The following is a 12,569-nucleotide window of genomic DNA, read 5'->3' as shown; positions in this document are numbered from 1 at the left end:
GGAGAGAGGGCGGGGGCGGGGACTGGGAGGTGCAGACTCCCTAAACCCACTCCGGGGAGGTGGGCCTGTGATTTGCGGTGGGGAGGGGCAAGAGGGGCTGACCTACCCTTCCTCTCCTGTTCTCTCTCCACCAGGTATTCCAGATGGTAAACTCTCCTGTCGTTTCTTTGGCCAGGGAAGAGGAGTTCTCCCAGGCCAGGATCTCTTAGGGGATCTGGATTTGAAAGGGTTGCAGTAAGAGCTGTTGATCTGGGCAACTGGCCTGGGGTGCTGTGAGGGGTGGGCGGATGGGGACGGGGTGTGGGAACCACTCATTTGCTAGGTGGCCCTAGTGTGTCAGGATGAGGCGTTCAAGGCTAATTACGGCGCGGGAAGCTCCAATGGGGGACAGGGGTTGTAATCCACGCTTCCCGCATATGTGGTGGAGCTGGGGTCTCTACCCACACCCAGCCCACGTTCTTCCAGAATTCTCAAACATCCCCATGCCTGGGCAGGCTACACAATCGGAGGCCATTAAGCAAGTCCCATGGACTCCTTGAGACTGGGGGTAGGGGAACCACCTGACCTTTAGCTTGGACCCATTGGTATGCCTCTAAATGGTGGCCGGGGGGTGTGGGGGACATTCATAGGAGTGAAAGGGCTATGCAGAGCCTGCTGTCATGCATTCAGGCATCACAGGTGGATGAATATCAATGAGTGTCTGCTGTGCTGCAGCCGCTGCTTGGGGACCTGGGATACCATGAGGAACCAGCCAAACGTGATCTCTGGCCTCCTCCCTCACTGGCTGGTGCAGGGATTGAGCATATCAGCCCTTGGATAACGGTAAGATAATAAATGTGGAAAGTTCTCCTGGGAGGTACTGGGTGATTCCCAGGGGACTTGGTTAGGAACATTTCCTGGAGGAGAGGAAATGCTTTTCCCCCTCCATTAACCAAGTGGAGGGGAAGAACATTCTAGGTAGAGGGGCGGCATGAGTGTGGCTTGAGGGCCTGGAGCTGTGGGGTTCTGAGACTGGACACTGCCCTCGGAGTGCTGAGACTTTCTTGGTGGCTGAGCCTAAGAGTTGAGACTTTGCTGTTGACTCCTGCACCCTTAGGCAAGTTACTCAAATCCCTGTGCCTCAATTTCTTCCTCTGCAGAATGAGGATAGTGATAATACCTACTTTGTGGGGTTGACAGCATACAGTGTGATCAAAGCACATAGTGTAATAGTGGTACCTAAAGTTTTTCAAGTGAGTGGTGGCTAAAAACATTGTGATGCTGTAACAAAAAGGGTCTGTGGGTTGTTCTTGGACGGTGGTAGGGGCGGGCACAGCTGAGGAAAGGGAAGTTGGCAGGGGGCTGTTGAGGCCTGGGGCTGATGACACAGAAGTCCCTTTTCCTCCACAGCAAGACTTAGTCCTTGGATTCCCTAGGTCCCAGGGCTGGGTCCCTGGTCTGTCTTCGGGACCAGCAGGAGGACATCTTTGGGGACACACAGACCTGAGAACTTCAGGGCTAGCTGCCCTGGGTGATCTGGCTGAGCTGGCTTCCCCTCTAGGTCTCTCCATCAGGGCCAGGCTGAACTGAGTCTCCTGGATCTCTGAAGCTAACAACTACCCCACTTAGTTCTGACCCTTGAGGGCATGAGAACCGAGGCCCCTGGAGGCTGGTTCTCACCACGCCCCCACTGCAGCCTCTGCTCACTCCCAAGTTTTCCTCTCTTGGGGCTGGGCCCAGCTCTCCCAAAGCCTTTCTGATTCCGTCTACTGGGAAGGAGGGAAGAACCAGTGGAGGGCCGGGAGTGACGTCAAGGCTGCCCTCACCCTGCTCTGACTCCTTCCTCAAGGGCTTTAGAGGTTTGAATAACTCGGCTCTTCCCCAGAGGATGAAGAAATTGGGAGCCACCAAGAAAACAGTTACCACAACTTGGCCATTCCACCTGGAAATGTCCCTGGAACCGCACACTTCCCTGCATTCCCATTGCCCTGGTGCTGTTCAGGCTGCTGCCATCCCAGCTGGTCTCCTGGCCTCTAGCCCCACCCCTCCAGCCCAGCCTCCATACTTCCCTAGAAATCTGACCAACATCACTCTGCTGAAAAACCATCTATGGCTCCCTGTCACCTTCTGGGTAAGCCCTAGGCTCCCCAACCTCCAGTTCATGGCCACTTCTTGCCATGACCCAACCAGATCTCACTGATGGGGTTCTCTGTGCGTTCTTGCCTTTGTCCATGCTGCTCCCGCTGCATGGAGCACCCTCGCGTGCTGAATGCTGTGAATCAGGACTTTTCTCAGTTGTTGCCTTCTCCCAGAAGTCCCCTTGCTGGCCCGCTCTGTGCTAGGTGTGCCTTTGTGCTCTCAGAAGCTCAGCTACTACCCATGGTGCTTTGTTTTTTTGTTATTTAAAAATTTTTAATTGTGTTAAAAAACAACTACCATAAAATGTATCATCTTAAGGATTTTAAGTATACAGTTCAGTAGTGTTGAGTATATTCACATTGTTGTGCAACAGATCTCCAGAACTTTGTCCTCTTGCAAAACTGAAACTCTGTCTCTGGTAAACCACTTCCCTTCCCCCCTTTCCCTATACCCTGGTGCATGGTCTACTTATGTTTATTCCCCTCCTGCATTAGACTGTGAACCCCTTGAGGGCAGGCAGCTGGGTCTTTATATCTCCACCACCTAGCAGAGCACCAGATCCATATATATATAAATTTGTTAATTCAACAAGTATTTAGTTTGGTGCAAAAGTAATTGTGGTTTTTGCTATTAAAACTAATAGTTACTGAGCACCTCCTGTGTGCTGTGGTGCTATCCTAGACAGTGGAGATAGCCAGGGAACAACAACAACAAAATTCTTGTCCTCAGAGGTTTTACATTCTAGCTGGCCAGAAGACAGATAATCAAATGTAGAACATGTTAGATGGTGATGAATGCTCTGGGGGAAATGAAGTAGGGAGGAGTGAGAGTGCAGGGGTGGCAAGTTTCAATTTCTCTCTCTTTTTCTTTTTTGAGATGGAGTCTTGCTCTGTTGCCAGGCTGGAGTACAGTGGTGCGATCTTAGCTCACTGCAACCTCCACCTCCCAGGTTCAAGCGATTCTGCTGCCTCAGCCTCTCAAGTAGCTGGCACTACAGGCACATGCCACCACGCCCAGCTAATTTTTGTATTTTTAGTAGAGATGGGGTTTCACTATGTTGGCCAGGATGGTCTCGATCTCTTGACCTCATAATCCACCTGCCTTGGCCTCCCAAAGTGCTGGGATTACAGGAGTGAGTCACTGCGGGCGGCCTCAATTTCTAGTAGAAGAGGAGAGAACGCCTCACTCAGCAGCTGACATTTGATGCAAGCCCTGAAGGCAGGGAGGGAGTCCCGTGGCTATCTGGAGGCACAGCATTTCACACAGAGGGCACCTAGGATGCAAAGGCCCTGGGGAAGGAGGGTGCCTGGTGTTTCCTGGCTTAGGGGACAGCAGGAGGTCAGTGTGGTTGCAGCAGGTGAGCAAAGAGAGGTGAGTTTAGAAAGGCAACAGGTGAGATGCGGATGGGGTAGATCTTAAGGGCCCTTGAAGGCCTGTGTAAGATGCCTTTGGAGGTTTGGGACAGAGGAGTTACATGGCCTGACTTAGGTTTTGACAGGATCACCCCAGCTGCTGTGCTGGGAATAGACTATGGGGGTGGATGACAGACATCCCCCTTCAATGTAGGACTTGCTGTCTAGCGGTGTGGAGCCTGGCCAGCTGACTGCCTCCACCTATCAGCACTTCCAGGTGTGCTGCTGCTGTCTAGGTGGCCATGTTCTTCTTGGGGTGACCTCAGGCCATGACTGAGCCAGAAGGTGGTCAAGGCCTCGCCATTGCTGTCCGGTGCAGAATTGCCCGCATGGACAGTCTCTGCTTCTGAGCTCCCTGGGACACATCTTGCTGCTCAATCCTTCTTCCTCCCCTTTTCCACTTATAGGAGTCACTCCCCAGTGCACCCTCTTAACCCTTCCTCAGAGTCCACTTCCCAGAGTCAGAGGCAGGAAGCAAGAGATGGAAGCAGTCATCCCGGGGAGAGATGATGTACTGCCAGTTTGGGCTGCTATAAGACTGAGTAGTTTAAACAACAAACATTCATTTCTCACAGCTGGGGAGCACAGAAGTCCGAGATTCAGGTGCCAGCATGGTCAAGTTCTTGGTGAGGGCCATTTTCTCTTTGTATCCTCACATGGAGAAGAGAGAGAGAGAAATCATCTCTTTCCTATCTCTTCTTATAAGGGCACTAATCCCATTCAGGAGGGTCCATCCCATGACCTAATGACCCCTGAAGGCCCCAGCTCCTCATACCATCACACTGGGGGGTAGAAATTCAGCATATGAATTTTGGGAAGATACAAACATTCAGTCCACATGGGAACTTGGACTAGGGTGAATGAATACAAAGGAATGTCCTGTTTATCTTGGGCTGCAGGGTGTCTGTGACCTTACACAGTAGATGTAGATTTGAAGACTATATGAAATCCTAATCTCTCATATGCATGATTGGAGGGAGTTTGCAGTGAATCCTCTGGGTGGGGAAGGAGGAGGTAGAGGCACGTACCCTGAGAAGGTCAAGGGGACGTGAGGTCCACCTTGTGGTGACATGATGTGCCCTGGGACTTGGTGGTGAACAGTAGTCACCCAACACATACTGGATGAGATCAGTGAACTGCACTGCTCAGAACAACTCCAGGTCAAAGGCAGGCTGTGCAGGGCCGGAATGCCCCCTCCTCCATGCTCCTGGCCCACAGCCTGGAGAAATGGGGCCAGGACTAGAAGCTCAGTCCTTGCTGAGCGTTAATTCTCTGCAGTAATAGCCAGTGATGTTCTCTGGTTACTCTGACCTCCAAGCCACCCTTGGCCAGGCAGCCAGAACCACCCAGGAAGATGCTGGAATGCATGTCGGCAAGTAGGTGGAGATCACCCCTCCCTGAGACCTTTGCAACCCTCCAGCCCGAGCAGAGGCTGACCTCCAGTGCATCAGGCAGAGGCTTTCCTGAGCACAGTCATACCTGGGAATTTATCAGATACATTAGTGCTGTGCTAATGTTTTACCTCCAGTGTCTCCTTGTACCTCTACAACAATCCTCCGTGTAGGAACAACTGGGCGTCATGCTGACTCTATTCCCTGTGTCCCTCAGGTCTACTCTACACGCTGCCCTGTGCAGTGGGAGGCTGACTTGCCCTCTGACTTCCGGTTGGGTTAGGTCAGTGGGAGCCACCGGCAGGCAAGCAGATGGGAAAGTGAAGTTGGGGGATTTACTTGGTTGCTGGGATTGGATGCATCCTGTCCATTTTTACCCTGGTACTAGCCCCGGAGTATTGCAGTAGCCATACCTTTGAAAATAGTCTCTCTAGGAAACTCCTTTTAAAGTTACTTGGTTTGAATGTGCCATCTGTTTTTTGCTAGGACCCTGATTGATAAAATTCCCATTGTACTGATGGCAAGCCCTGATTGTACTGAAGGCCTGCCCAAAATGTAGCGTGGTGAAGCTGTGCTCAGGGAATGGTCAAGCTATGAATCAGTCATGGGGATGCAGGAACAGTGTCAGCCAGCCCTGGGCCCTTTCAACTTGGCTGGCTTATCCACCCTCTGATGGACACTTGTGAGAGCACAGGTGAACCACTGGCTGTTCTGTCTCCGTGATGACCTCCCCTCTCTTTGCTGGCTGTGGCACTTGGCTCACTGGCTCCTGAATTTCTGGCTCCCGGCCCTGGCTCTGATAGCCACTGAGTGTTCCTCTGGGTTAATATAGGCTTGCACCCCCTTTTGCTTTCCATTCTCATCTGGCCTTGGGTATTGGTGTTCCCTAAATTTCAGGTCATGACACAGCACCGGGAGCAGGACCGAGTCACCCCAGGGGTTGGTTAGAGCGGGAGATGAGCCTGTGTTCCTGTCTCTTAGCTCTGTGGGCGCAGGTCCTACCTCCTTGTACAGTCCCAGCATCCTGCCAGGGCCCTGGTTCAGCGAAAATGCTCAGGGAAAATGGAATGAGCCGAATAAAATGCGGGGTGAGGCTGGGATGGCATGCTTGAGTGCAGACGACATGCCCTGTTGAGAGTGCACATAAGGAGTGAGAGTATGAATAACAAGGATTGTGTGTACACAGGGTGGGGATGTGTGTTGTGATGGCAGTGACTGGATGAAAGAGGAGGGAGTGTGGTTTGTTTATAGTGAGTGGCAGTGATTGTGTGTGTACTCAGGGCGAAGTCTAATTACGAAGGCTGGAAGCGCTATTGCAGAGGGAGCACAGCGCACTCTTGTGGCCACAACTAGAATCCCAACATATATATCAGTAGGTTCCACTCCAGCCTCCTCCTCTAATACAAACCCAGCTTCCCGCTGTCAACCTCAGCCCCAGCCTAACCCAGCTCTAGCTCCAGCCCCAGCTGCAGCCACTGCCACAGCTCCCACCCTAGCTCCACCCCCAGCCATGGGACTCTTTCCCTTTCTGAGGGTTTACCTTCCCTACCTTCAGGGTCCTGTGAGTGGGTGGGAGTGTGGGAGAACCAGGGGCAGAGCCAACCTGTAGAAAACACAGGCTTTATTGATTTCAAGGAAACTGTCTTGAGCATGTGCTATCAGCGCATCCACCCGAGTCCCTGGGATCAGGGTCTGAAAGGCTGGCACCAGGCAGAACACAGTTGTGGGGAGGAATATGGGAGCACCACTGCCTGAGGCTGAGGGAGTAGGATTTGGGGGAAGAGGGCTTCCAATGAGCCAAGTGATGACCTGGAGGACCCCTGGGTGTCCCCAGAACCTCTTGTCAGACTCACTCTCAGGCCTCCAGACCTGCTGCTGCTGGGAGAAGACCTCCTCTCCACTGCAGGAATCTGGGCGGCTCCTCCGGAAGGAGTGGAGTCGCCTTAGGTCCGCTGAGGCTAGCCCAGGGCGAGCATCTCTTTTTGTGTGGCCTCCAGACCTCTGTGCTGCCGTTGTCTCTGCTTGGGAGCTCTTCTCACCTCTCTTACACATTGTGTCCTCAGGGAAGCCTCTCCTGATGACCCCTTCCTGGGTTAGCTAGAAGCCCTGCCAGCAGCGCCCTAAGTGGCCCCTTGCAGGCATAGATAGTTAATTCGCTTGTTTCAAAGTCTGTGTCCTTTGAGGGTTGGCACTGGGCCTGTGGGTTACCTATACCCGGGTAGACAGCCCAGTGCCCAGTGTCAAAAAATATCTGCCAAAAGGAAAGTTGCATAGCTTAGTGACCTCAAAGTGGGGTCACTTAGCCTCTGTAGGACCTCTCCACCCTGCCACACCGCCCTGCCTGTCCCATTGGCAGCCCTCATGTTGCCCTACCCCCTGCCCTGTTGTCAGATGGGGGTCAGGTTGGGTGCTGAGGCCTGCAGCTTGTTATTGCCTGGATCTGGATCCAGCTCCCCAGCCTCCACCAGCTTGTGGTGGCAGCGGCAGGTGGAAGCTCGGCTGGTGGAGGATGAGCGGCCACGGCCCCCTCGAGGCTTGTCCTTGTGCAGGCCTTGCAGGACCCTGTGGCAGATGAGGTAGCAGAGCTCGCAGATGGTGAGTACGATACAGATGGCGGAGGCGCCCACCATGAAGTAGGTGAAGATTTTCTTCTCGGTGGGTCGGGCGATGTAGCAGTCCACGATATTGGGGCAGGGGGCCACGTTGGCGCACTGCACCAGGCGCGGCATGTTGAAGCCATGCCAGAGAGTGTGCAGCAGGTAGAGGAAGAGGAACTCGATGAGGAGCTTGAAGATGAGGCTGAACAGGTAGGTCCACCACAGGCCTCCGTGCTTCTTGCCTGTGTTGTCGTACAGCTTGGTGCACTGGTCCCCGTGCTTCTGGCGGTGCCGACGCTCCCGCTCCTCACGGTAGGCCACGTGCAGGATGACCAGCAGCGAGGGGCACGTGACGAAGATGAGCTGCAGGGCCCAGAGGCGGATGTTGGAGATGGGGAAGTAGTTGTCGTAGCAGACGTTGGTGCAGCCGGGCTGCTTGGTGTTGCAGTCAAAGTCCTTCTGCTCGTCCCCCCACACGCGCTCTGCAGCCACCACGTACACCAGCACCCGGAAGACGAACACCACTGACAGCCAGATGCGCCCGAACGCTGTGGAGTACTTGTTCACGCCGCTCAGTAGGGCCTGGAGTGTCTTCCAATCCATGGCGTCTGGTGGGGGCTGTGCCTACCTGAGAGAATTAGAGGGAAAACCGTCGTGTGAATGAATAGGTGACTTAATTGAGCATTTACTATGTACCAGGCAGTGTTCTGAGTTCTGACTTGTTCAATCCTCAGAACGACCCTCTGAGGTCAGAACTATTATTCCTCCCAAGCTGCAGATAGGAAACTGAGGCACAGCAAGGTTACATAACTTACCCAAAGGCAACAGAACTAGTATGCTGGAAGGAAGCAAATATGCTTTTGCTGATAATAACAATCACCATTTATTGAGTGTTTACTCTGAGCCAGGCACGAAGCTAAACACTTTATGAGCAGAATCTCATTTAATCTCTTAGAATGACCTCATAAGGTGGTTATTACAGTGCTCCTCACTTACAGATGAAACTGATCATTGAACGATTGCAAAACAAGTAGTACGTAGTAAGTGCCCCATGAATGCTGGCTACTCATTACTGTGAAATTTAGAGAGGTCAAGTAACTCACTTAAAACAAGAGGTGGATTCAAGGCCGGCTGTTGGGTGCCAGAGCCTGTGCTCTCCACCACCTCCTCTTCCCTTCTCCAATGGACTCCTGCCCCAGACCAGATTCTTGAAACGCTTACATTGTGGATGCCTCACTACTACACTGTGAAGTTGCGGTTATGAGTCCCATTCTACAGAGGGGAAACTGAGGCTCAGAGAGGAGAAATAACGAGCCCAAGGTCTCATAGCTGCTGGGTGGTGAAGAGGGGAGACCAGTTCAGGTGGGGGATGCATGGAGGCTTATGACTCCTTATATGGAGGCTTATATGACTCCTGGGAGGACACTGGGTCTAGGGAGTATCTAGAGGCAGCTCCCTGCTCCCTGCGCTGGGCCTGGGGAAGCCCAGCCACCCCCGGCCATGCTGGTTGCCAGGGCCTTGTGGTGGAAAGATGTGCTTTGTTCAGGCCTCAATTCACATATCTTCCTCCCAGTCCTGGAGTGACTCAGAGGGTGTGAATGGGTGGGTCTGCCTGAGCATGCCTTGTTTCTGCGCTGCTGTGGGTGTGAGAGACCCCACCTGCTTGTGTGTGGGCCTGTGTGCGTGTGACTCCCCCTGGAGCGGATTTGCACCTCTGAGCAAGTGTGATGCCTGCGAGGCCACCACCCTGCCCCAAACCATCATTACTCTGGCCTGTATTATGACCTCTTTACTAGCTTTTCACCTTCCCCCTGTGCCCCTAGAGTCCATTAAATCAGTTCATGCCACTCCCTTGTTTAAGACTCTACTAGCTTCTTGCTAGGCTTAGCAAAACCCCAGATTCGACATTTTCACCCTGCCACACTGGAATAAGAGCCTTGGGGGCTTTTTATTGATTCCTTCTGTCTGGAATGCTCTTCCTCCAGAACCTCACATGGGTAGACCCTTCTCATCACACAGGCCTCTGCTCAAACCGCATCTCTTTAGAGGCCTCTCCAGATTACCCTGGGTCTGAAGAGCCCCTGCTTCTGTCTGTCTGTTCCTGTCCCCTTTCTTTCTTTTGAGACAAGGTCTTGCTCTGTCACCCAGGCTGGAGTGCAGTGGTGTGACCTTGGCTCACTGCAACCTCTGCTTCCCAGGCTCGAGGGATCCTCCTACCTCAGTCCCCTGAGTAGCTGGGGCCACAGGTGTGCACCACCATGCCCGGCTAATTTTTCCAGCCCTCTTTGTTTTCTTTATAGCACTTAGTCACTATCTGAAATTAAATACTTTGTCCTTTTTTTTGGTCTTATTTATTATCTGGCTCCCCCTCTAGAATGTCAACTTGGTCTTGCTTTATATTTAGTGCCCAGTGCTTGGCACATAGTAGGCACTCAATGCTGAATGGGTAAACAAATGGATGCTGAGTTCTCAGCTAGGCAGCTTGGAGGGAGGGGACAGGAGGGTGGGCAGGATCCTGGTTGGGGGCAGCCTGGTCGGGGGATTGGGGGAAAGACTTCCCTACGCTGGAGAGAGGGAGAGAGGGAGTTCCTTCTCAGCACCTGGCTCTCCTGGCTGCGTTTCCTCTGGGAATCACAGTCTGGGCAGGATGGGGCGATTGGGAAGACCTCATTCCTGGAAAGCCTCCTCTTCTTCCCTGTTCTGCTCCTTCCAAGCCCTAGTGGTGCGGGAAGGCAGTGGGATAGCACTGAACACTGAGTTCCACCTGGATTCAAACCTCGGCTGGGCCACTTAGTAGCTGGGCGACTTCCAAGAATTTCCTAATCTCATTGACCCTATTTACTTATCTCTAAAGGGAAATAATTCCTACTTTCCCGGGCTGTGGTGAGAATCCTGAGACTATTCCCTCCCAGGTCTGCCACTCAGGTGGTGGGAGTTCACAAGAACTGAAGTGGAGGCTGGAGCCCCCTCTGTCCGGACGGAGAGAGGAGAGGGACCCTGACGGCTGCTTCCACCTGACACCCTCCCATGGCTGCCCACCGGGGTGCAGCTCCCTCCTGAGCCCCCACCTTCCACCCTTGGGCGCTGTCTGCCCAGTCCCTCTTGACACACCCCAGGGAGGAGCCTCACAGGCAAAGAATTTCCTTCCCAAGTCTAGGCTGGGGACTGGTGGAGCCAGTTCTGGTTCCCCCAGCTGCCCTACAAAGCCAGCTCCCAGCGCAACTGTTTTTTCCCAGACCCCCAGACTGTACTGTGCCCAGCCTTGCCTCCCGCCCCACAATGTCCCCTAAGGATAAAGCTCCCTTTCCTCCCCAGTTTCCCTCCATCCCAGGCAGCTTGGGAGCTTTCGGACTTGGCGAGGGGGTGTCTTGGAACCTTCCCGCAGCCGGGGCCCCTAATGGGCCCAGAATTGAGAGGTGAGAGGGCGGATTGGGAGGCACCAGAGAGGGGTCCCCGCATCCCGTCTTTGCGCCCCGTTCCAGCTCACTGGCAGGCTCAAGCCCCAGCGCTGCCGCAGGGGGTCGCCGGGAGCGCTCGACGCCCCTGAGGGTCCCGCCCCGCCTGGCCCCGCCCGGTCCAGCACTTACCTGCAGCGGCTTGGCCAACGCGGAGGCCTGAGCCCGCGTCCCCGGGGCCCACGGCAGAGGCGAGGGCGCCGGAGCTGGGCTCAGCAGTGGTGCACACGGACGGCGGGCACACCTCAGGCGGCGCGGAGGAGGGAGCAGGAGGGAGCCGGCTTCTAGACCCCACGCTGCCAGGTGCTCCCGGGCCAGCCTCCGGAGGGGCTGGTGGCCCGTCTGAGCCTCCGCTTCCTCAGGCGTGAAATGGGGGCATCGGTGATCGTGGGCAGGGCCATCCGAAGGCTCCAATGAGATCAGGGGCGGGAAGCACTCTGCAAACTGTTAAGTGCCGCGGCGGCAGGTCCGACTGCAATCAGGACTCGCCCTCGCTAGTTTGCCGCGGGTACCGTGCCCGCTTCCGGCCCAGCCCGGTCCCCCGGTGCGACGGGCCCTCCACCTCGGCCTCCAGGGAGGTCGGTGCGCTTTGGAGAGCCGGAGTCGGGGGCAGACCTTGTACCCGCAGCGGGAAGGGGCACAGTGAGTCCTGTGCCAGGAAAGACGTGCAGGAATGAGGGCGGAGTGACTCAGAAGGGCAGACTGCAACCGGAGCTGCCTACCTGAACACCAGGGTCCCTAGTTTCTTGTTTTCATTCACGAATCGCCTGTTCATATTCAACTATATAGTCCTCTTTTTTACATTTAACCTATGGAAGTATGCTATCAACACTCTTCTGCACTTTGCTTTTTTTCATTTAGCAAAATATGACATTTATCCCATCAGTCGATATAGAGCTGCCTTGCTCTCTCATTTTAAAAACAGCTGAATAGTATATGTACTGTCATATATTTAATCAGTTCTACTCTGATAAAAATTAAGGCTGTTTCTAGTCTTTTATTTCATTCTATTACAAATGCCATTGCAATAAATAGCCCCTGCCAAAGCAGGTGGGTCTGCGGCTGGGGTAGGGCTGGGCTGTGCCCTGGGGATAAGGATGCGTTGTCTTATTTACTAGCGTGTCATGACTGGGAACTAATAAGCCTGCAGCGCTTCAGCCTTTTCTGGAAAACCCCAGGGTTGCCAGCCTCCCTGGGAGTCCCTGGATCTTAGGGTGAGGCCCGAGTCCTGCCTCCACAGAGGTGATATTGCTGGCACTATGGTGGCTCCACACGGTGTTTGCCCAGGACTGTATTGGTTTATGCCTGCAGTGCTGGCATCATTAACAATGCCCCCTTTTACTTTAAAAAATGCCCCAAAGTTAGGAGCATCAATTATGGTCACCCTCCTCCTACTCATTTTGGTAGGGAATGAGCACTGAGTTGGGAGCCCAGCGGCATCTTTGTACCTGACACTGTCCCACATGCTCGCAGCATCCAGATGAGGAAGGCCCAATCCTTCCTGCTTTTATGAAGGAGACAGCTGAAGCACACATGGGTGAGGTGACTTGCTCAGGGTCACACAGATAATAAGCAGTAGACCCAGCTCTGGAGGCC

At 53.9% G+C, this 12,569-nt stretch overlaps 2 protein-coding genes across 3 annotated transcripts in view; both read right to left on the bottom strand.

The window, feature by feature from the left end:
* GJA4 (gap junction protein, alpha 4, 37kDa) overlaps window positions 1-335 on the bottom strand; it is a 3,143-nt gene extending 2,808 nt beyond the window's left edge. For both annotated transcript variants that reach the window (XM_011995606.1, XM_011995605.1), the window contains exon 1: window positions 107-335. The gene's annotated coding sequence lies outside the window, so the exon portion shown is untranslated. The remainder of the gene's footprint in view (window positions 1-106) is intronic.
* Window positions 336-6,522: 6,187 nt separating this feature from the next.
* On the bottom strand, window positions 6,523-11,513 carry GJB3 (gap junction protein, beta 3, 31kDa). Its single transcript, XM_011995607.1, has 2 exons — window positions 11,106-11,513; window positions 6,523-8,146 (listed from the first exon to the last, which is right to left on the bottom strand). The coding sequence occupies exon 2, from the start codon at window positions 8,119-8,121 to the stop codon at window positions 7,309-7,311; it is 813 nt and encodes a 270-aa protein (XP_011850997.1). The 5' UTR covers window positions 8,122-8,146; window positions 11,106-11,513; the 3' UTR covers window positions 6,523-7,308.
* Window positions 11,514-12,569: the final 1,056 nt, after the last annotated feature.

Source organism: Mandrillus leucophaeus, unplaced genomic scaffold (assembly GCF_000951045.1).
Source record: "Mandrillus leucophaeus isolate KB7577 unplaced genomic scaffold, Mleu.le_1.0 Scaffold493, whole genome shotgun sequence".
Classification (NCBI taxonomy): Eukaryota; Metazoa; Chordata; class Mammalia; order Primates; family Cercopithecidae; genus Mandrillus; species Mandrillus leucophaeus.
The sequence above is the reverse complement of the archived record's forward strand: the minus strand, read 5'-3'. Positions and strand labels throughout refer to the sequence as shown.